General features: G+C 43.9%; 1 protein-coding gene across 2 annotated transcripts in view; it reads right to left on the reverse strand.

The window, feature by feature from the left end:
* The window catches only part of LOC105473695 (methylenetetrahydrofolate dehydrogenase, cyclohydrolase and formyltetrahydrofolate synthetase 1), a 73,131-nt gene that overhangs the window by 40,238 nt on the left and 10,832 nt on the right, over nt 1-22,061 (reverse strand). Inside the window, exons 2-7 of one of the 2 annotated variants that reach the window (XM_011727624.2) lie at nt 18,508-18,592; nt 7,540-7,599; nt 5,823-5,876; nt 3,852-3,988; nt 3,606-3,706; nt 1,012-1,148 (exon numbers count right to left, since the gene is read on the reverse strand). In XM_011727624.2, the coding sequence (XP_011725926.2) occupies nt 1,012-1,148; nt 3,606-3,706; nt 3,852-3,988; nt 5,823-5,876; nt 7,540-7,599; nt 18,508-18,592 (574 nt within the window). The remainder of the gene's footprint in view (nt 1-1,011; nt 1,149-3,605; nt 3,707-3,851; nt 3,989-5,822; nt 5,877-7,539; nt 7,600-18,507; nt 18,593-22,061) is intronic. The other variant, XM_071100020.1, reaches the window with a different exon arrangement.

Below are 22,061 nucleotides of genomic sequence, written 5' to 3' on the forward strand. Positions count from 1 at the left end.
GGCATGGTGGTACATGCCTGTAGTCCCAGCTACTCAGAAGGTTGATGCAGGAGGATCACTCGAGCCCAGGAGTTCAAAGCTGCAGTGGGCTCTGATGGACTGCCACTGCACTCTAGCCTAGGCAACAGAGCAAGACTCTGTCTCTAAAGAAAAAAGACAAAGGCCGGGCGTGGTGGCTCACACCTGTAATCTCAGTACTTTGGGAGGCGGAGGCAGGCGGATCACCTGAGGTCAGGAGTTCAAGACCAGCCTGACTAACATGGAGAAACCCTGTCTCTATTAAAAATACAAAATTAGCCAGGTGCGGTAGCACATGCCTGTAATCCCAGCTACTCAGGAGGCTGAGGCAGGAGAATCACTTGAACCCAGGAGGCAGAGGTTGTGGTGAGCTGAGATCGCGCCATTGCACTCCAGCCTGGGCAACAGGAGTGAAACTCCGTCTCAAAAAAAAAAAGAAAGAAAGAAAAAAGAAAAGAGAAATTACACAGAACAAACTCTGTATAAACTTGGGCACGCTTTTAATTTTATGTTTTTTTTTAAATAATTAATTAATTAATTTTTTTTTTTTGAGACAGGGTCTTGCTCTGTAGCCCAGGCTGGAGTGCAGTGGTGTGATCATGGCTTACTGCAGCCTCAACCTCCTGGGCTCAAGCAATCCTCTTGCCTCAAACTCCCGAGTAGCTGGGACTACAGGCATGTGCCCACCACATCTGGCTAATTTTTAATTTTTTTGCAGAGAAAGTGTCTCACTATGTTGCCCAGGCTGGTCTCAAAAACTCTTGAGCTCATACAATCCTCCTGCCTCAGCCTCCCAAAGTGTTGGGACTACAGGTGTGAGCCACCCCACTCAGCCTTTAATTTGAATTTGCTTTTTCATCTTGTAAAAATGAGATGATGGGGTTAAATGAGATCATGAGTTTAAAGGACATGGCAGCATCTGGCACTTAGTGTGTGAAAAGAACACCCACCCTCCCCACTGTAACACCTTCACCTCTCCCCTGGACTCCCTACCTCCTCATTCAGATTGGCAGTCTTGGAGTGGCAGGTGGTCACTGTGGCATTGTTCCACAGAAGCAAGTCATGCATCGGGGCCCCGACAATTTTACTGCGCCCGACCACCACAGCATGCCTTCCGGCAATCGGCACCCCTGAAAGAAAAGCCAGCCTGCATCAGAGCTGGAGGATAGAAGCTGCCCTCATTCACATGCCACGTGGAGAATTCAGAATAAGTGCACAAAAACAGGTTCTTAACATCAAACAGAAACCTTCCCAAAAACATTCCTTCTTTGGCAATAATATTCTCAACTCTAGGGTTTCAGCTATAAATTGGGACTTGTACATGTGTCCTTCTTGCCGTGGGTTTTTGGGAGCAGCTTAAGCCAAGATCATTCATTGAGTCATAAGGGAGTGGGAAGAAAACCTACACTCAAAGAAAAAAGAAACCCTGACATACAGCTAATCAGCCATACAGAAGAAGATATCAGATTAAATTACATGGGAAAAACAGTTAAAACAAATAGGGTGTATGTAACAGGTTGGAGAGATGTGTAGGAAATTAGATTAGTATCAGTAATTCTTTCCAAATTTGGTAAGTTTGTTTATACAGTTCCTCACCCAAATTTCTCTTTTGGCTTAGGGCCTGAGCCATAGGGTTACTTGCAGGGAAGTGATAAAGGGGAAATTTAACTGTGGCAGCAAGCTTTCTTTTTGCATCACAGCATCCATGTTTCTGGCAATATACCAATGTCCTTTTTAGGGCTGACTCATACTCTACTAAAGACAGCCTGAGTGAGTATCCAGTAGTGGACAGGTGACCATATTTCTTCCCTCAGCTGATAAGATCCAATCCCATGACTGTTAGGCTTGAGGATGGAACCAGGCTGTAGGTGTCTGTGGCCACAAAGTGGAGCCCGAGAATGAGCTGTCCACAAAGAAGAAAGCAGAGAGAAGTTGATGATTTCATCAGAGTCCTCAGGGCAGTCAAGGCTGAGGGCAGTGGACCCTTGGTCAAGGCAGGTAGGGTTTAAGTTGTGCTTCTTGTATAAAATCGTTTTTTTCAGGAAAAGATAAACTCTTATAATAATAATGTTAACATCATGAACATCTAGAAGTAAGGACCACGAAGTTTTAAAAGGTAACTTTCTATACTTTTTAAGGATTCAGCAGAAGAGTTAAAGCTGCATCAGGGCAAATGATAGCATCACTGTCAATAAGAGGCAGTGGCCTTCAGGTGCTGTCCTCGTGGGATTTTTTTTCTTTTTTAAGCAAGGCACTACAATGTTTGCTAAATATGCTAAAGAATATACATTTAACTGTAGAAATGAACTGTCAAAGCTTATGGCTTGATTGATCTTTTCTTGCCAACCACAGAAAATTTTCATTTATGCTGGCCAAAACTTTCCACTTGAAACTTCTGACCTACTTCTTTTTTTTTTTTTTTTTTTTTTTTTTTTTTGAGACGGAGTCTCGCTCTGTCGCCCAGGCTGGAGTGCAGTGGCACGATCTCGGCTCACTGCAACCTCCACCTCCCGGGTTCACGCCATTCTCCTGCCTCAGCCTCCCGAGTAGCCGGGACTACAGGCGCCCACAACCGCGCCCGGCTAATTTTTTGTATTTTTAGTAGAGACGGGGTTTCACCGTGGTCTCGATCTCCTGACCTTGTGATCCGCCCGCCTCGGCCTCCCAAAGTGCTGGGATTACAGGTGTGAGCCACCGCGCCCGGCCTGACCTACTTCTTTTTACCAGGACCCATTTCCTTGTAAAAAATAACCTCTGCTAAAAGTACTCATAATGAAATTAAAATAGCAAGGTGCTAACTAGTAATGGGACAATATGGCCAACTGTACAGGAGACCCATTTCCAGCCATCTGTCGAGTCCTGGAACTACTGTGGAGATTCAGTGCCCATTTTGGGGGTGGGGGGAGGTGGGACTTTTCACTTCGTATTCTTTTAAACTATCCAAATTTTTATTACTGTATAGGTTATTTTTCGCAAAAAATAAATTGCTTTCAACTCAGATAACTCTGAATTCAAATCTTGGTTCCATTGTCTCCTAGACAAGTTACTTGCTCTCTCTGAGCTGGTTTTTGTTTGTTTGTTTTAGAGACAGAGTCTCACTCTGTTGCCCAGGCTGGAGTGCAGTGGGGTGATCTCAGCTCACTGCAACCTCCTCCTCCCGGGTTCAAGCAATCCTCCCACCTCTGCCTCCCAAATAGCTGGAAATACAGGTGCACACCACCCTGCCTGGATAATTCTTTTGTATTTTTAGTAGAGACAAGGTTTCACCATGTTGACCAGGTTGGTCTCGAACTCCTGACCTCAGGTGATCTGCCCGCTTCGGCCTCCCAAAGTGCTGGGATTACAGGCGTGAGCCGCCGTGCCTGGCCTGAGCCTATTCTCTTAGCAGTTGAACAGTAACAGTACCTACTTCATAGAGTTTCTGAGAAAATGGAGAGAAAATTTAGGTAACATCCTTACTAGACAGGCCCTTCTGCCAATCAAGTCCATTTATTTATGGCCCACTATGTACCTCCTCTATGCCACCACATGTCAAGACCAGGCTTCAGGAAATGATGCTTTCTTGTTGTTTGGTTTGTTGTTTTTACCTGTCTCTTTGATGAGTTCCAAGCATCCCTTAGGCGTACAAGGAATGAAGCAGTCATTGAGGTCACCTCTAGCAAGTTTCCCAGCACTGATGCTGGTCAATCTAAAAAAAAGTGATGGAAATAAGAAGGAAATAAAGGCAATTAGGTATCTTTACTCTTTAGAAACATTTATGCTGTATTCCCCAAATAGAAACATATTATAAATGAAAGCATGCAATGAGACATAGGAAGCCAAGCCACATTTACCCATCCACATCCTTCTCGGGTGCAATAGCATTGATCACTTCTTCAGTGTTAATGGAATTCTCTGAATCAAAAGGTAGCTGCACTAAGAACCCGTGTATAGTAGAGTCTTCATTCAAAGATGTAATGTACTTGATCACCTAAAAGTAATACCACATATAATTTGTATATCACATAGAAATCAAAAGGTAGGAAGAAACACTTTTCAAGGCAAAAATTAGGTTGCCCTATTTCCCCCCAACAGTTTAATTATAGTTCTTTCAGAATGTACCTTCCCCTTGACTCCTGAGCAGAACACCTGTACTTAACATAGAAATGCATCCCCTAGGTGTCTGGTAAGAAGTCCATCAAATAAAAGAGCTAAATGGCTGGGCGAGGTGGCTCATGCCTGTAATCCCAGCACTTTGGGAGGCCAAGTCAGGAGGATTACTTGAACCCAGGTGTTCAAGACCAGCCTGGGCAACACAGTGAAATGTGATCTATACAAAAATTTTTAAAAATTAGGGCCAGGGGCTGGGTGCAGTGGCTCACGGCTGTAATCCCAGCACTTTAGGAGGCTGAGGTGGGTGGATCACCTGAGCTCGGGAGTTCAAGACTAGCTTAGCCAACGTAGTGAAACCCTGTCTCTACTAAAAATACAAAATTAGCCAGGTGTGGTGGACATGCCTGTAATCCCAGCTACTCGGGAGGCTGAGGCAGGAGAATCGCTTGAACCCAGGAGGTGGAGGTTGCAGTGAGCCAAGATCTCACCATTGCACTCTAGCCTGGGCGACAAGAGTAAAACCCTGTCTTAAAAAAAAAAAAAAAATTAGCTGGGCATGGTGGCTCATGCCTATAGTCCCAGCTGCTCAAGAAGCTGAGGTGGGAGGATCACTTGAGCTTAGGAGGTTGAGGCTACAATGAGCTATGACCACACCACTGTGCTCCAGCTGGGGCAAGAGTGCAACCCTGTCTCTAAAAATACAATACAATACAATAAAAAGAGCTAAGAACTCTAATAACTTATTACAGCAATAATACCCATGTTACAATCATCCAAATCAAGATGTAGAGCAGCAATGTCCAATCATCTTTTTTGTGATGGCAGAAATTTTCTGTAATTTACACCTTACAATACAATAGCAGCTACTGAATCCTTGCAAAGTGGCTAGTACAACCAAGGAAGTGAATTTTTAATTTTATGTCATTTTAATTAAATTCAAATAGCCTCCTGGGGCTAGTGGCTCCCATACTGGACAGCACATATATGGAACATTGCTATAACCTTAAGAAGTTGCTTTATCCTCCTACTCCTTTAGCGTTAATCTCCCACCTACAGGCAACCACAGTTCTGACTTTAATCACCACTAATTTGTTCTGCCTATTCCTAAACCTCATATAAAAGGAATACATATTTGGTTTTTAGAATGCAGATAATTACAGGCCAAGGATCAGTTTTAATAAACACAACAGATGATTTGGAAGCAAACAGTACTGCAGTCACACTTTGAGTACCAAATATTCCTCCCCTAGGACTGCACCATCTCCTTTATGTGAGTCTGTGAAGAAAGAACACCTGGAGGTGCTGGGAATGGTGGTGGCTCACGCCTGTAATCCCAGCACTTTGGGAGGCCGAGGCGGGTGAATCACCTAAGGTCAGGAGTTCGAGACCAGTCTGGCCAACGAGGTGAAACCCCGTCTGTATTAAAAATATAAAAATTAGCCAGGCCATGCGGTGCGCGCCTGTAATCCCAGCTACTTGGGAGGCTGAGGCAGGAGAATCGCTTGAACTGGGGAGGCGGAGGTTGCAGGGAGTCGAGATCGCGCCATTGCTCTCCAGCCTGGGCAACAAGAGTGAAACTAGCTCAAAAAAAAAAAAAAAAAAGTACCTGGAGGTCTTGGGTAAATGTGTCAGTCCCCAAAGTCCCCCTAAACCAAAACCAGAGAGGAAACCACTTCAGCTTCCCTCTTCACAATCAACTCATAAAAACTCACCTCAGATTCTGTGGTTGTTCTTGGTAACTTAATGTGAGTGGCTTTGATCCCAATCTGCAAAACGGACATTAAAAGCAGGTAAATGGCAAGACAACCTGAGATATTGAACCATTTCTTTTACAGACATGACTAACAAACAAGGAGGTGTTGGTCATCATTTCACCCTTATATGTTCTGAAGAATGAGTCCCTCACTTCAACCCATTCATCATTCGCTGGTTAATTGCCACTACGGCACTTCAGCAATGTCACGCTTGCTATTCCTTGAGAAAGGAAATTAAATCTTGGGACCCCAAATTCATTAAGTCAAAGGGAAAAGCCAAGCTGGGAACTGGGTCATGCAAATCTGCCTCCCCCTTTTTGGTTCCTAAATAAGATGTTACAAGATGAAAAGCTACATGCCTCCCCCATATTTTGCCCACAAGGAAATTCCTAGTGAGCTGCAAGATCTTTATGATGTTTCTGTTAAAATTTCACCATGGCAATGTAAACCGATAGCTTGTCTTTACAGGTGCAGCCACCCCCAGCCCACCAGACACAAATGTATATCTGATTGTTCCCCTGCCCCATTTTGTCTATGTTATCTTATGTAAAATGCAGATTGCCTGCATTTTTCCTCAGCCCCACTTGTCTATATCATCTTTTTTTGGGGGGGGATGGAGTTTCACTCTCGTTGCCCAAGCTGGAGTGCAATGGCATGATCTCAGCTCACCGCAACCTCCACCTCCCAGATTCAAGCAATTCTCCTGCCTCAGTCTCCCAAGTAGCTGGGATTACGGGCATGCGCTACCACACCTGGCTAATTTTTTGCATTTTTAGTATAGATGGGGTTTCTCCATGTTTCTCAGGCTGGTATCGAACTCCTGAGCTCAGGTGATCCACCTGCCTCAGCCTCTCAAAGTATTGGGATTACAGGCATAAGCCATGGTGTCCAACTGTCTACGTCATCTTATGTAAAAAATGCAGATTCGCCGGGCACGGTGGCTCAAGCCTGTAATCCCAGCACTTTGGGAGGCCGAGATGGGCGGATCACGAGGTTAGGAGATCGAGACCATCCTGGCTAACATGGTGAAACCCCGTCTCTACTAAAAAATACAAAAAACTAGCCGGGTGAGGTGGCGGGCGCCTGTAGTCCCAGCTACTCGGGAGGCTGAGGCAGGAGAATGGCGTAAACCCGGGAGGCGGAGCTTGCAGTGAGCTGAGATCCGGCCACTGCACTCCAGCCTGGGCAACAGAGCAAGACTCCGTCTCAAAAAAAAAAAAAAAAAAAATGCAGATTCACTTAGCCAAAGTCATGAATGACTATTTTTCCCTACCCACCTCTTACATGAAAATTGTGTACTTCTCAATAACCTGCCCTTTCCTCTTTAAATTTGGAGAACTCGAAATCATCTTCAGAGAAAGGCATAGACCTGTCTCCCAGGTGTGTCTTTAATTTTGGCAAATAAATCTCCTAAAATGATTGAGACTTGTCTCGTCACTTTTCTCAACTGACATCCTGCTCTTTGGGAAGAAAATCATTAAAGAGAAAACAAAAACTCAAGGGCAAACCAGAGGTCACAGGTCTAACTCACCCATTTCTGACTTGCAAAATAGATAAACTAATGTCTCCTGTGGGTGATAAAAGTTTACACAGGGAGGAACAAAAAGGGCAAGGGGTAATTGATAGGACCCAGGTGGAGGTGGGGGAGGGTGATGGCACGGCTGTTCTGGCTTACCTCTTCAGCAGCCTTCAGCTTCACTTTTATATAAAGATTGGAATCATCTCTGTTGCCAATCTAGAATAATAAATGCATGCAAATCAGATGATTAGGGAAAGGCAAAGTGCACAGAAAAGCTTCTACAATTTTAGTTTTAATAAAAGAAATGTTTAATCATGCAACTCTTGTTGCAGAGAACTTACAGGAGTATAGGGAGGCTGTGGGGGCAGGAGGGATTATGTGAACACAGATGGTGTTACAGCCCCTCCCCTAAACAAGGCCCACGTGGTTCTCACTGCAAAACCTCAAACAGAAAGTAGAGGATATCTGCATCTGCACAGGAAACTAAGCAAGGATGCTGCAGGCCTACCAGAAACATGTGGGATTTCTGCTGCCATACCAAAAAAAACAGAGTATGGAGGGCTGAGAAACTGTCATCAGGCAAGAAAAATGCCTGAGAGGCAGGAGCACCCAGAGGGCACAGTCCACACCCTCTCCCCCACCCCCAGGGGAAATGGAAAGCTCCCTGGCCCCTCCACACAGAAAATAGAAAGGAGGGTGGAAGGACCTCACTCTAGTTTACACTGAATAAACAGCCAGGCAAGACAAAGGGCAATCTGCAGGCCCCAACACAGAGAGAAGGCCGGGTGCAGCGACTCAGGTCTGTAATCTCTGCACTTTGGGAGGCCAAGGGAGGAGGATCATTTCAGTCCAGGAGTTTGAGACCAGTCTGGGCAACATAGCGAGACCCCCATCTTTACAAAAAATTAGCCAGGCGTGGTGGTGCACGACTGTAGTCCCAGCACTCGGGTGGCCAAGGTGGGAGGATTACTTGAGCTCAGGAGTTTTGCCATGATTGCACCAGTGCACAGTCAGTCATGATATTGTGCCTGGGTAGCCTGGGCAACAGAGAGACCTTGTCTCTTAAAAAAAAAAAAAAAAAGAGGGAGAAACTTGTAGTGTAGACGCCAAATCCTTTGAACCACCATGCTGTGTCTCACTATGTTCCCTCTGTTTCTTTAACCATGAACGTATTTATAGTTTATCATTATAACCATTTATTTGTAAAATTTTATTTTACTAATATTTTTTCATGCTCCAGTGGTTGGTATTTCTCCTTTTCAAGGTTGATATATGCTACCATAAGTTGTGTTTCTCCCAAAATTACAGAGGGTATCACAGAGGGAAAGGTGGTAGGTCCCTTCATATCAAAGATAACTGAAGCATAGCTCCTTTTAACAGGACCATGGCAAAAAAAGAAGCCAGCTTTTGTGACAGAGGATTTTCTGACCTTGTCATATTGATGCTATTACTGGATGCTCCCCTCAGATCTCAGGACATGGCCGGAATCTTAGCTTCAGTTGTCCCTTATACAGACAGTTCTCAGTTTTGTTGTGCTAATTTGAATCGCAAGAGCCAGAAGAGTCCTTTGAGGGGAATTCTACTTTTTTTTTAATGGATTATTTGTATCTAAGTACATTAGATGCTTCCTGTAGGGACTTCCCTAGACTTTTAGTGCCTCTCATGTTTCCTCTTTGGTCACTTTCTATGTATGTTCTTTGCCCCACCACCCAACCCTTACTGGTGCAGTTACCAGATTTGATACATTCTGGAATTTTTAGATCAAAGTAGGAAAGGAGGTGGTTCTAAATAAAAAAGTATTTTTTTTTTTTTTTACAATTTCATTCATATTTATACCTACAACTAGTTATTTAGTCTTAACTCTGAGATTAAATTGTTTTACCACTTGCTGCCAGTCCTTTTTAAGCCACAGATTCTCTGTTCTAGAGTTTATCTTCATTCATGTTTCAGGTAAGTGAAATGTAACTATAAGTCATTTTTCCAGGAAAGGTAGGTGGACATTTTTCTAAGTCCGTATAACTGAAAATATTTTTCTGCTGTCCCTTGCACTTGACTGGCCTTGGTGGATATGGAGTGACAGTATTTTCCTTCAGAGATGTTGTCTTTGGCATCTAATGTCACACAGGAGAAGTCTGAAGTCTCTCGCTGTTGTTGTTCCTTTATATGTAACTGTTTTTCTGCCTGAATATTTCTGAAGGAGTTTGTCTAAAACACTAAAACTACAACCAGTTCCAGAAAAAAAACTTAATAGTTACAGTTATGAGCATATGTCAAAGTTTTATTGGAAAAGACATCTAAAAAGCCAATTCAAAGAGTCACTTTTAGTATAGGTTTTATTTATTTATTTATTTATTTTTTATTTTTTTATTTTTTTTGAGACGGAGTCTCGCTCTGTCGCCCAGGCTGGACTGTAGTGACCGGATCTCAGCTCACTGCAAGCTCCGCCTCCCAGGTTCACGCCATTCTCCTGCCTCGGCCTCCCGAGTAGCTGGGACTACAGGCGCCCACCACCTCACCCGGCTAGTTTTTTGTATTTTTTAGTAGAGACAGGGTTTCACCGTGTAGGCCAGGATGGTCTCGATCTCCTGACCTCGTGATCCACCCGTCTCGGCCTCCCAAAGTGCTGGGATTACAGGCTTGAGCCACCGCACCCAGCCTATTGATTGATTGATTGATTATTTTTGAGACATGGTCTCACTCTGCCACCCATCCTAGAGTACAGTAGCATGATCATGGCTCATTGCAGCCTGCAACTCCTAGGCTCAAGCAATCCTCCGCCACCACACTCAGCCAATTGTTGTATTTTTTGTAGAAATGGGGTTTCACTATTGCCCAGGCTGGTCTCAAACACCTGGGCTTAAGCAATCTTCCTGCCTCAGCCTGCCAAAGTGCTAGGTAGGCATGAGCCACCCCACTTGGCCAGTATAGGCATTTTATAGGGGAGAGTGGCTATAGAACCATTGATAGACTAGAAGCAAAACGAACGTTTAAAGAACATGTATTCTGTCCGGGCGCAGTGGCTCACGCCTGTAATCCCAGCACTTTGGGAGGCCAAGGCTGGTAGGTAGATCACCTGAGGTCAGGAGTTCGAGACTAGCCTGGTCAAGATGGTGAAACCCCATCTCTATTAAAAATACAAATATTAGCCAGGTGTGATGGCATGCACCTGTAATCCCAGCAACTTGGGAAGCTGAGGCAGGAGAATCCCTTGAACCCAGGAGGGAGAGGTTGCAGTGAGCCAAGATCCTGCCATTGCACTCCAGTCTGGGCGACAAGAGTAAAACTCTATCTCAAAAAAAAAAAAAATGCTGATTTCTTCCTTGAAGATGGCTGAGTATTACATCATCCAAAAGATCCTATTCCAGAACAGGTCAGGGACACTTTTTTTATACCAGGAGTCTATAAACTGTTTCTATAGAGGGGCAGGCGGTATATATTTTAGGCTTTATGGGACACATACCCTGTCATAGCAGCTGCTGCTAATGCTTTTTTAACTCTTTATAAACTGGGCAGCATTTGGATATGAGCCACAGTTTACTAATCCATGTTCTACACCATAAGATATCTTGGGTATTGGTCTACTGGTTCATTTTTCTTTCTGTTTCAGAAACCTTATGAAGATACAGTCTAGTTGAGTTTATTAACTGTATTGTTTCTGTCCATGTATTTTGTGAAGACTGAATGAGTTACTGTACATAAAGCACTCTGAATAGTTCCCGAATACTGTTAAAAATCAGTTTTTTGGCCAGGTGCGGTGGCTCATGCCGATACTCCCAGCACTTTGGAAGGCCAGGGTGAGTGGATCGCTTGAGCCCAGGAGTTAGAGACCAGCCTGGGCAACATATTGAAACTCCATCTCTACAAAAAATACAAAAATCAGCTGGGCATGGTGGTGTGCCTGTAGTTCCAGCTAACTTGGGAGGCTAAGGTGGGAGGATCCCCTGGGGGACAGGGGAGGGCAGAGGTTGCAGTGAGCAGAGATCACAACACTGCACTCCAGCCTGCATGACAGAATAAGATTCTAACTCAAAAAAAAAAGAGAGAGAGAAATACTAATGACGCTATATGGGGCTAAGGCTGTATTTCTATCACCTTAGCATAAATTTTTTTTTTTTTTTTTAATGGGAAAAAGTCTTGCTCTGTCACCCAGGCTGGAATGCAGTGACACGATTACAGCTCATTGCAGCCTCAACCTCCGGGGCTTGAGCAATCCTCCCACCCCAGCCTCCCCAGGAGTGGGGACTACAGGCAAGTACCACCACAACCAACTAATGTTTGTATTTTTTTGGAGACAAAGTCTCTCTATGTTGCCCAGGCTGGTCTCAAATTCCTGGGCTCAAGCAAGCCGCTCACCTTGGCCTCCTAAAGTGCTGGGATTACAGGCGTGAGCCACCATGCTTAGTCCATTAGTATCTCTTATAATGAAAAGTCAAGTCTTAATTTCCTATAAATATTCAGTTATTTGGGAAGTTACTCATCCATTTTATTTAAAAAAAAATGAAAACTCAACTTTTAAATATATACTTGGGCCAGATCATGAATGTTCTTGAATGCATTGCTAAGGAATTAGAAAAACAAAGAGGAGGCCGGGCGCGGTGGCTCACGCCTGTAATCCCAGCACTTTGGGAGGCCGAGGCGGGCGGATCACAAGGTCAGGAGATCGAGACCACGGTGAAACCCCGTCTCTACTAAAAATACAAAAAATTAGCCGGGCGCGGTTGTGGGCGCCTGTAGTCCCAGCTACTCGGGAGGCTGAGGCAGGAGAATGGCGTGAACCCGGGAGGCGGAGCTTGCAGTGAGCCGAGATCGCGCCACTGCACTCCAGCCTGGGCGACAGAGCGAGACTCCGTCTCAAAAAAAAAAAAAAAAAGAAAAACAAAGAGGAAGAACAAATGGGTTTCAGAGACAGACCTAGGTTCATTTCCCAGACTCAGTCCCTTCCTGACTGGCTTTGGGCAAGCTACCCAAGATCTTTGAGCATGAGTTACTATGGCTATAAGGGGCCATCTCCTACCTCGTAGGGTAGTATAAAACATAGATAAAACATAGAACAATTAGAAATATAAACAAATCATTTGAACTATTGTAAACACTCTATATAAGTAGTACAGGCTTAAGATCCCTAACTCAAAAATCCAAAATCGGTCAGGTGCAGTGGCTCAGCACTTTGGGAGGCCGAGGCAGGCAGATCATGTGAGCTCAGTTTGAGACTAGCCTGGGCAATATGGAGAAACTCTGTTGCAAATACTAAAATTAACTGGATGCCTGTAGTCCTAGCTACTCGGGAGGCTGAGACAGGAGGATAGCTTGAGCCTGGGAGATCCAGGCTGCAATGAACTGTGATCACACCCCTGCACTCCAGCCTGGACAATCGAGTGAGACCCTGTCTCAAAAAACAAAAACAAAAAACAAAAACACAAATCCAAAATGCTCCAAAATCAGAAACTTTGAGCACTGACAATGCCAAAAGTAGAAAATTCCACACCTGGCCTCATGTGATGGCTTACAGTCAAAACACAGTTAAAAGTGCATTTCATGCACAATATTATTAAAAATATATAAAATTGGCTGGGCGCAGTGGCTCACGTCTGTAATCCCAGCACTTTGAGAGGTCGGGGCAGAAAGAGAAAGCCAGGTCGTGGAGGGCACACTGTGCCAGGCTCAGTGTTGTGTGCTTTCCCAGAGGAATTTAAATTCTAGGCTGGGTGCGGAGGCTCATGCCTGTAATCCCAGCACTTTAGGAGGCCGGGGCAGGCAGATCACTTGAGGTCAGGAGTTTGACACCAGCCTGGCCAACATGGTGAAACCCCATCTCAACTAAAAATACAAAAATTAGCCAGGTGTGGTGGCACACACCTGTAATCCCAGCTACTTGGGAGGCTGAGGCAGGAGAATCACTTGAACCCGGGAAGTGGAGGTTGTAGTGTGCCGAGATCGTGCCATTGCACTCCAGCCTGGGCGACAAGAGCAAAACTCCGTCTCAAAATATATATATATATGTGTGTATATATACACACACACTTCTATAAAATTACCTTCAGTCTACAAGTATAAGGTATATAACGAAACATAAATAAATTTTGCTTTAGAATTGGATCTCATCCCTATGTATATACAGATTCCAAAATCTAAAACACTCTCGTCCCAAGTATTTCAGATAAAGGATACTCAACTTGTACTATCATTCTGGTAAAGGATGGAGAGTGAGTGTGGCTGGATAGATTATGATCAGACTTGCATTTTAACAAGGGCTGAAATTGCCATCAGGAGGACAGACAGGAGGTATCTAGATAGAACCCCCAAATCATTAAGCAGGTAACTATAGTGTTCCCAGGGTTGGGAGCAGTAGGAATCAAGGGGAGGCAACAGATTCCAAGAGTTGATGAGAGGCAGAATCAACAGGACAATAGCCCCTAACTGGATGCAGGGAGTGAGGAAGAGAGCTCAGTAAGGAGACGGTCTCAGGCTTCTGGCTCAGGGAAGACGGTGGTGCCAGCACCAGAGTGAAAAAGACTAGAGGTCTGAGGCAGGGAGATGTGATTACAACGTATTACATAAATCTTGTATCACAGAAAGCTGTTGACTCTGGTGCTAAAGTACAAAATTAAAAGATTCTACCACTTTTTTTTTATCAGCAAGGACATGAGACTAGCTGTAGAACAGTGTTTATGTAATAAAAACATTTGTCATCAATAAATGTAAAAAAACAAGGTTGGAAGTTAATTTTTAAAATGGGGGGGAACTCAATATTTCTTTTAAAAGGGTATACTTCTTGCCTATGACATTTACTCTTTCTACAACAAACAATTTGCAAAAATAAGCCAAGATATAACCAGTCACCAAATGTACCAGTATACACCCACAACATATACTTTTGATTCTTAGTAATTTGCAAAAAAGGGAAAATCCACCACAGCAGAGAACATGCCAGGCAGAGAGTGACAGGCCTTCTGTGCTTTTCTTCTCAGCTAAGCCCTTTTAGACAAACAGCAGAGGAGAGAGGGATATTTAAGTAGTATTCACTTTGACTTTTTTTTTTTTTTTTGAGACAGAGTCTAAGGCTGGAGTACAGTGGCGCGATCTCGGCTCACTCCAACCTCCGTCCCCCGGGTTCAAGCGATTCTCCTGCCTCAGCCTCCTGAGTAGCTGTGATCACAGGTGTGCACCACCATACCTGGCTAATTTTTATATTTTGAGTAGAGATGGGATTTCACCATGTTGGCTAGGCTGGTCTCAAACTCCTGACCTCAAGTGATCCACCAGCCTTAGCCTCCCAAAGTGCTGAGATTACAGGCGTGAGCCACCGCACAATGCCTACTTTGACATTCTTAATAAACAAGGGATAGAAACTTAGCAAGGGATTAAATGATGTATTCGAGACATACATATAGATTGTAAGGGAGACTATGTCCAAGTTGGGTGAAACTCTGACGGGAGTTTCAAATGAAAGCCTTGAGTTTCCTGTCATCCAAATCAAGACTGTAAACATTCCTTCATACATTTGTCCATAAAAATATTTATTGAATACCTCCCTACTGGGTGAATCTGGAGCTCAGGGAAGAAACTCTGGATAGAGACCTAAATTTGGAAGTATTCGCTCATGAAGCTATGGGACTGGGTGAGGTCACTTAGGGAAAGAATAAGACAGGGAAGAGACCTCAAGGGTGAGTCCCAAGGCATTCAAATGGTTTAGGTATTAGGGTGATGAGCAACAACAAGCAAAGGAGACTCCAAGGAGGGAAGGAAACCAGTGGTGTCCCAGATCAAGAGCCTGGAGCTCAGAAGAGATCTAGATTTAGAAGTCACTGGCCTGATAGATGAAACTGCCTAAAATAATGGTTCTGAAAGTATGGCCCACACACTCTTTAGGGACCCCAAGACCTTTTGAAAGATTTATTTGGGCCAGGCTAGTTTCATTATAATACCACTACAATGCTGTTTGCCTTTTTAATTGTGTTAACATCTGTACTGATGGTGCAAAAGCAATGGTGTGTAAGACTATTAGTGAACCCGCACAAATCAAGACAATGGCTTTGGACTAGTTGTCAAGGTATCCTTCGCTACCACACACACTCAGTAAAACTAGATGCCAGTTTCACTAGGACGGCCCTTGATAAAGAAATATACATTATTAATTTTCTTAACGTGGCCAAGCACAGTGGCTCATGCTGTAATCCCAGGACTTTGGGAGACTAAGGTGGGAAGATCACTTTGAGCCCAGGAGTTCGAGATCAGCCGGAGCAACAAGGCGAAAAACCATCTCTACAAAAAAATACAAAAAATTAAGGCCGGGCACAGTGGCTCATGCCTATAATCTCAGCACTTTGGGAAGCTGAGACAGGAGGATCACTTTGAGTCCCAGTGTTCGAGACCAGCCTGGGCAAAAAGGCAAAAAAAATCTCTACAAAAAAATACAAAAAATTAAGGCCGGGCGCAGTGGCTCACACCTGTAATCTCAGCACTTTGGGAGGCTGAGGCAGGTGGATCACCTGAGGTCAGGGGTTCAAGACCAGCCTGGCCAATGTGGTGAAACCCTATCTCTACTAAAATTACAAAAATTAGCTGGGCATGGCACCTGTAATCCCAGCTACTCGGGAGGTTGAGGCATGAGAATCACCTGAACCCAGGAGGCAAAGGTTTCAGTGAGCTGAGATCACGCCACTACATTCCAACCTGGGGGATAGAGCAAGACTCTGTCTCAAAAAAAAAAAAAAAAAAAAATTAGCAGGGCATGATGGCAGGCACCTGTAATCCCAGCTACTCAGGAGGCTAAGGCAATAGAACTGCATGAACCTGGGAGGTGGAGGCTGCAGTGCACCACTGCACTCCAGCCTAGGCGATAAAACAAGACTCGGTCTCAAAAAAAAAATTAGGCATGGTGGTGTATGCCTGTAATCGCAGCTACTCTGGAGACTGAGTGGGAGGATCACTTACTTACTTGAGCCTGGGAGATGGAGGTTGCAGTGAACCAAGATTGTGCCACTGTACCACTGTACTGAGTAAATTATATATATATATATACACACACACACACATACCTCAACTCTTGAGTGCATGTGTTTTTAATAGTCTGTGTAAGGAATTGGGAAGCACTTATAATGCACTTCTGCTATATACAGAAGTACAGTGGTTGTGGTTGTTACTAAAGTATTTGTGCATTTTTTGTTTGTTTGTTTGAGACAGGGTCTCACTCTGTCACCCAAGCTGGAGGACAGTGGCATGAATACAACTCCCTGCAGCCTTGACTTCCTGGGCTCAAGTGATCCTCCTGCCTCCCTCTCATGTAGTTGGGACCACAGGTCTGTACTACCACTCCTGACTCATTTTTTAATTTTTTTGTAGAGATGGGGTCTCACTTTGTTGTCCAGGCTGCACTTGTGCTTTTTTGCCTTGTTAGCTGAAACAGATGCATTTTTATATGGAACACCATCTTTACTTGAAATAACAACTGACAAGCAATGATTATTCAGGCTTGAGTATCTGACAAATATTTTCTCAAAAATGAATAAAGTGAGCCTGGTATTTCCAGAGAAACAATTAATTGTATTTGTTGCCAATGATAAAACGTGAGTTTTTGGGTGAAAGTTAAAATTTTTTATCCACCCCTGTGAGCTTGACAGCTTCTCAATACTTGAAAACTTCTCTGATGAGCTTGGTGATGTTAATGATTCCAATTCTTTCATATTGCATAATGAAATGTTAACATTTGGAAGATCTGCATAATTCAGGGAACTTATTATTTTCCAAATGAGGAACAAAGGATGTTACAAAACCATGCATGGGGTAAATATTCATTCCAAATGTAACATTTTGATGTAGCAAAGTATGCAAGTCTGAGAAGATGTAACAAAGTATCAAAGTTCACTGATGACGTTTCAGATTCTACATTGCAACTAATCTTTTAAAACTTTACTTACTGAGTCCTGGTACAACATCAAAGAAAAATACCCACAATTACCTGGAAAGACTATTTAAAAAGTTCTTCCCTTTTACAGCTACACATCTGTATGAAGCCAAATTTTCTCCATATATTTCAATCAAACCAGCACACAGCAAAAGACTGAATGCAGAGGCAGATAAGACTCCAGCTCTCTTCTATTAAGCCATACAGGAAAGAGGTGTGCACAAATATAAAATAATGCCTCTTTTCACTAAATTTTGTTTTTAAAAAAGTTATTATTCCATAAAATGTTATTTATGTTAACATATAATAAATGAGCTTACTATTGGCATTTTTAAATGAATAAACATTTTTAAAACTTCCTAATTTCTCTCTCTCTTTTTTTTTTTTTTTAGACGGAATCTCTGTCACCCAGACTGGAGTGCAGTGGCACAATCTTGGCTCACTGCAACCTCCACCTCCCAGGTTCAAGCAATTCTCCTGCCTCAGCCTCCTGAGTAGCTGGGATTACAGGCGCCCACCACCACACCCAGCTAATTTTTGTATTTTTAATAAAGGTAGGGTTTCACCATGTTGGCCAGGCTGGTCTCAAACTCCTGACCTCAGGTGATCTGCCCACCTTGGCCTCCCAAAGTGCTGGATTACAGTCATGAGCCACCGTGCCTGGCCAAAACTTCCTAATTTCTAATACAGTAAACATTAATGGATAAATCTGTATAAACAATAGCTCCTTGAGGTCTTACATCTTTAAGAGTGTAAAGGGGGCCAAGTACAGTGGCTCACGCCTATAATGCCAGTGCTTTGGCAGGCAGAGGCAGGAGGACTGCTTGAAGCCAAGAGTTCAACGCTACAGTGAGTTATGATTGCACTGCTACATTCCAGCCTGGCAACAGAGTAAGACCTTTTCTCTCAAAAGTAAATAAATAAATACATTAAATTAAAGGAAAAAAAAAAAGATTGTAAAGGGGCCCTAAGTTAAGACCAAAAGTTAAGAGACACTGGCCTAGAGAAAGGGTATCCACAGAGAAGAGCAGAGGGCCGGGATATGCCAACATTTAGAAACTGAGCCAAAGAGGGGGAACCTGTCAAGAGAGACTGAAAAGGCATGAGATTATACAGCAGCCAAAAAAAAAAAAAAGGAAAGGAAAGTAGAAGGAGAGGTGTGAAATGATATTAAGAAATCAAGCAAAGACAACATTAATGGAAATAAACTATCATAATACCTGTAATATTGCCAGGCCTGGTATGAAACCAGGTACTTCCTCCTTCAACTGAGTGACTTGATTTTTCAGTCTCGCCCTTATTTGCCTAGAGAAAAAGGAAAGGGTGGAGTTAATATTGAATGTTCCAAGCACAGATAAGTGATGCAGATTATTAGATGTATTTCTCTTTTATTTGTTTGTTTATTAACACAGGGTCTCGCTCTGTCACCCCGGCTGGGAGTACAGTGGCACAATCAAGGCTCACTGCAGCCTCGACCTCCTGGGCTCAAGTGATCCTTTCGCCCCAGCCTCCTGAGTAGCTGGGACTTTACAGGTATGTGCCACCATACCTGGCTAATTTTCGTACTTTTGATAGAGATGGGGTTTCACCATTGCCCAAGCTGGTCTTGATTTCCTGGGCTCAAGCGATCTACGACCTTGGCCTCCCAAAGTGCTGGGATTACAGGCGTGAGCCACTGCACTGGGCCTGTATTTCTCTCTCTCTCTCTCTTTTTTTTTTTTTTTTAGATGAAGTTTTGCTCTCACGGCCCAGGCTGGAGTGCAATGGCACGATCTTGGCTTACCACAACCTCCATCCCCCAGGTTCAAGCGATTCTCCTGCCTCAGCCTCCCAAGTAGCTGAGATTACAGGCATGCGCCACCACGCCCAGCTAATTTTGTATTTTTAGTAAACACAGAGTTTCTCTACGTTGGTCAGGCTGGTCTCAAACTCCCGACCTCAGGTGATCCCCCCACCTTGGCCTCCCAAAGTGCTGGGATTACAGGCGTGAGCCACTGAGCCCGGCTTGTATTTCTCTTTTAAATCAAAAACACTGGCCAGGAGCAGGCAATGGTTCATGCCTGTAATCTCAGGACTTTGGGAGGCTAAAGCAAGAGGATTGCTTTAGAACAGGAGTTTAAGACTATCCTGGGCAACATAGTGAGACCCCATCTCTACAAAAAATAAAAAATTAGCTGGGAGTGGTGGCAGGCACCTGTAGTCCCAGCTACTCAGGAGGCTGCGGCAGGAGGATGGGTAGAACCCAGGAGGTTGAGGCTGCAGTGAGCTATGATGGTGCCATTGCACTCCAGCCAGGATGATAGAGCAAGACTGTCTCCAAAAAAAATAAAATAAAAACACCAGTGAATGGACATTATCTGGTTTAATGTGTACAGGAACTTCCCATCAATTTTCCAGGCCACAAGTAGACGTGGCTCTTTTTCTTTTTTCTTTTTTTTGAGACGGGGACTTGTTCTTGCCCAGGCTAGAGTGCAATGGTGCGATATCTGCTCACTGCAACCTCTGCCTCCTGGGTTCAAGCGATTCTGCTGCCTCAGCCTCCGGAGTAGCTGAGATTACAGGCGCGTGCCACCATGCCCAGCTAATTTTTGTATTTTTAGTAGAGATGGGGTTTCACCATGTTGGTCAGGCTGGTCTTGAACTCCTGACCTCATGATCCACCCATCTCAGCCTCCCAAAGTGCTGGGATTACAGGAGTGAGTCACCGTTCCCAGCCAACTGGATCTTTTCTAACTCCTACTGACACTGACCGACCAAAGGGTTCAGGGATAACTGAAAATGTATTAGTTGGCCGGGCGCGGTGGCTCAAGCCTGTAATCCCAGCACTTTGGGAGGCCGAGACGGGCGGATCACTAGGTCAGGAGATCGAGACCATCCTGGCTAACACGGTGAAACCCCATCTCTACTAAAAAATACAAAAAACTAGCCGGGCGAGGTGGCGGGCGCCTGTAGTCCCAGCTACTCAGGAGGCTGAGACAGGAGAATGGCCCGAACCCGGGAGGCGGAGCTTGCAGTGAGCTGAGATCCGGCCACTGCACTCCAGCCTGGGCGACAGAGCGAGACTCCGTCTAAAAAAAAAAAAAAAAAAAAAGAAAATGTATTAGTTGATGGCATTCAAAATCATATAGTAAACAAATGAAAACTTAGACCAACACTTCTAGAAAGTGCCGATCCTCATCTTTTTTCACATTTCCACTCTCCAGGTGCTGTCATGAAAAAATTTTATAGGAACAAACTCAAGCACACACCTTTTGCTCAACCTACACTAGTAAGATTACCACAGGGTATCCACATAAGGTTGAATGATAAATCAATGAATCCCCCTCCAAATTCAGCATAAACTTACAAATTATATTATAATTCACAAAGGAATTTTCCTTACCAAGAATTTAACACAAGGTTAAAAGTATAACCTCCTGCAGTCTCCTTATTAGAGTGAAAAAAAGTATAACCTCTTGCAAAACTAAGACGATCAATTTACTAACATACAACTTCTCAACTGTCAGGCCTCTGAGCCCAAGCCAAGCCCACCGCATCCCCTGTGACTTGCACGTATATGCCCAGATGGCCTGAAGTAACTAAAGAATCACAAAAGAAGTGCAAATGTCCTGCCTCGACTTAACTGATGACATTCCACCACAAAAGAAGTGAAAATGGCCGGTCGTTGTCGTTGCCTTAAGCGATGATATTATCTTGTGAAATTCCTTTTCCTGGCTCTTCCTGGCTCAAAAAGCTCCCCCACTGAGCACCTTGTAACCCCCACTCCTGCCCGCCAGAGAACAACCCCCCTTTGACCGTAATTTTCCTTTACCTGCCCAAATCCTATAAAACGGCCCCACACTTATCTGGCCCCACACTCATGTCCCTTCGCTGACTCTCTTTTCGGACTCAGCCCGCCTGCACCCAGGTGATTAAAAAGCTTTATTGCTCACACAAAGCCTGTTTGGTGGTCTCTTCACACGGACATGCGTGACATCAACAATACTCTAGGATGTCAAGTAAATGAAATTACATCCATAAATAAATACCTGAATAGCTCAACCTTGCCCAGTTATGATATATGATACAACGTTCAACTTGAACAAGCTCTGTCCCTCTTGGAAAACCAGTTTTGTCATTTGTCACATGGACATTCACAAACAGCTCTTCCTTCATTCTAATTTGGTTACTCTCAGCTCCACTTCTCCACATGTCACAAAAAAACTGACATAAACAGGCACACAAGAAATAGATTATTTGGACTGGCCTAGTAAACATCAAGAATGTTGAATGGTACAAGAAAGAAGTCATACCCAAGATTTCCAATTTTTATTTATTTTTATTTATTTATTTTATTATTATTATTTTTTTTTTGGAACAGGGTCTGGCTCTATCGCCCAGGCTGGAGTGCAGTGGCACAATCACAGCTTACTGCAACCTCCACCTTCTGGGCTCAAGCCATCCTCCCACTTCAGCCTCCCAAGTAGGTGGGACTATAGGTGCACACCACCACACTCAGCTAATTTTTGTATTTTTTGTAGAGATGGGGTTTTGCCATGTTGCCCAGGCTGATCTTGAACTGAGCTCAAGTGATCCTCCCACCTTGGCCTCCCAAAAATGCTGGGATTACAGGTATGAGCCACTGCACCCAGCTCAAATTTTATTTCTAGTTAGTGACCTTGTTTTTTCAAATCAGTATTCTCTACAATAATATAGCTCAAAAGAATAGACCATTGGATTTTTTTTCTTTTTAAACTGGGATTAGACCTGGATAAAGACCACAGTTCGCTCTGAG

The sequence above is a fragment of the Macaca nemestrina genome, chromosome 7, assembly GCF_043159975.1.
Source record: "Macaca nemestrina isolate mMacNem1 chromosome 7, mMacNem.hap1, whole genome shotgun sequence".
Classification (NCBI taxonomy): Eukaryota; Metazoa; Chordata; class Mammalia; order Primates; family Cercopithecidae; genus Macaca; species Macaca nemestrina.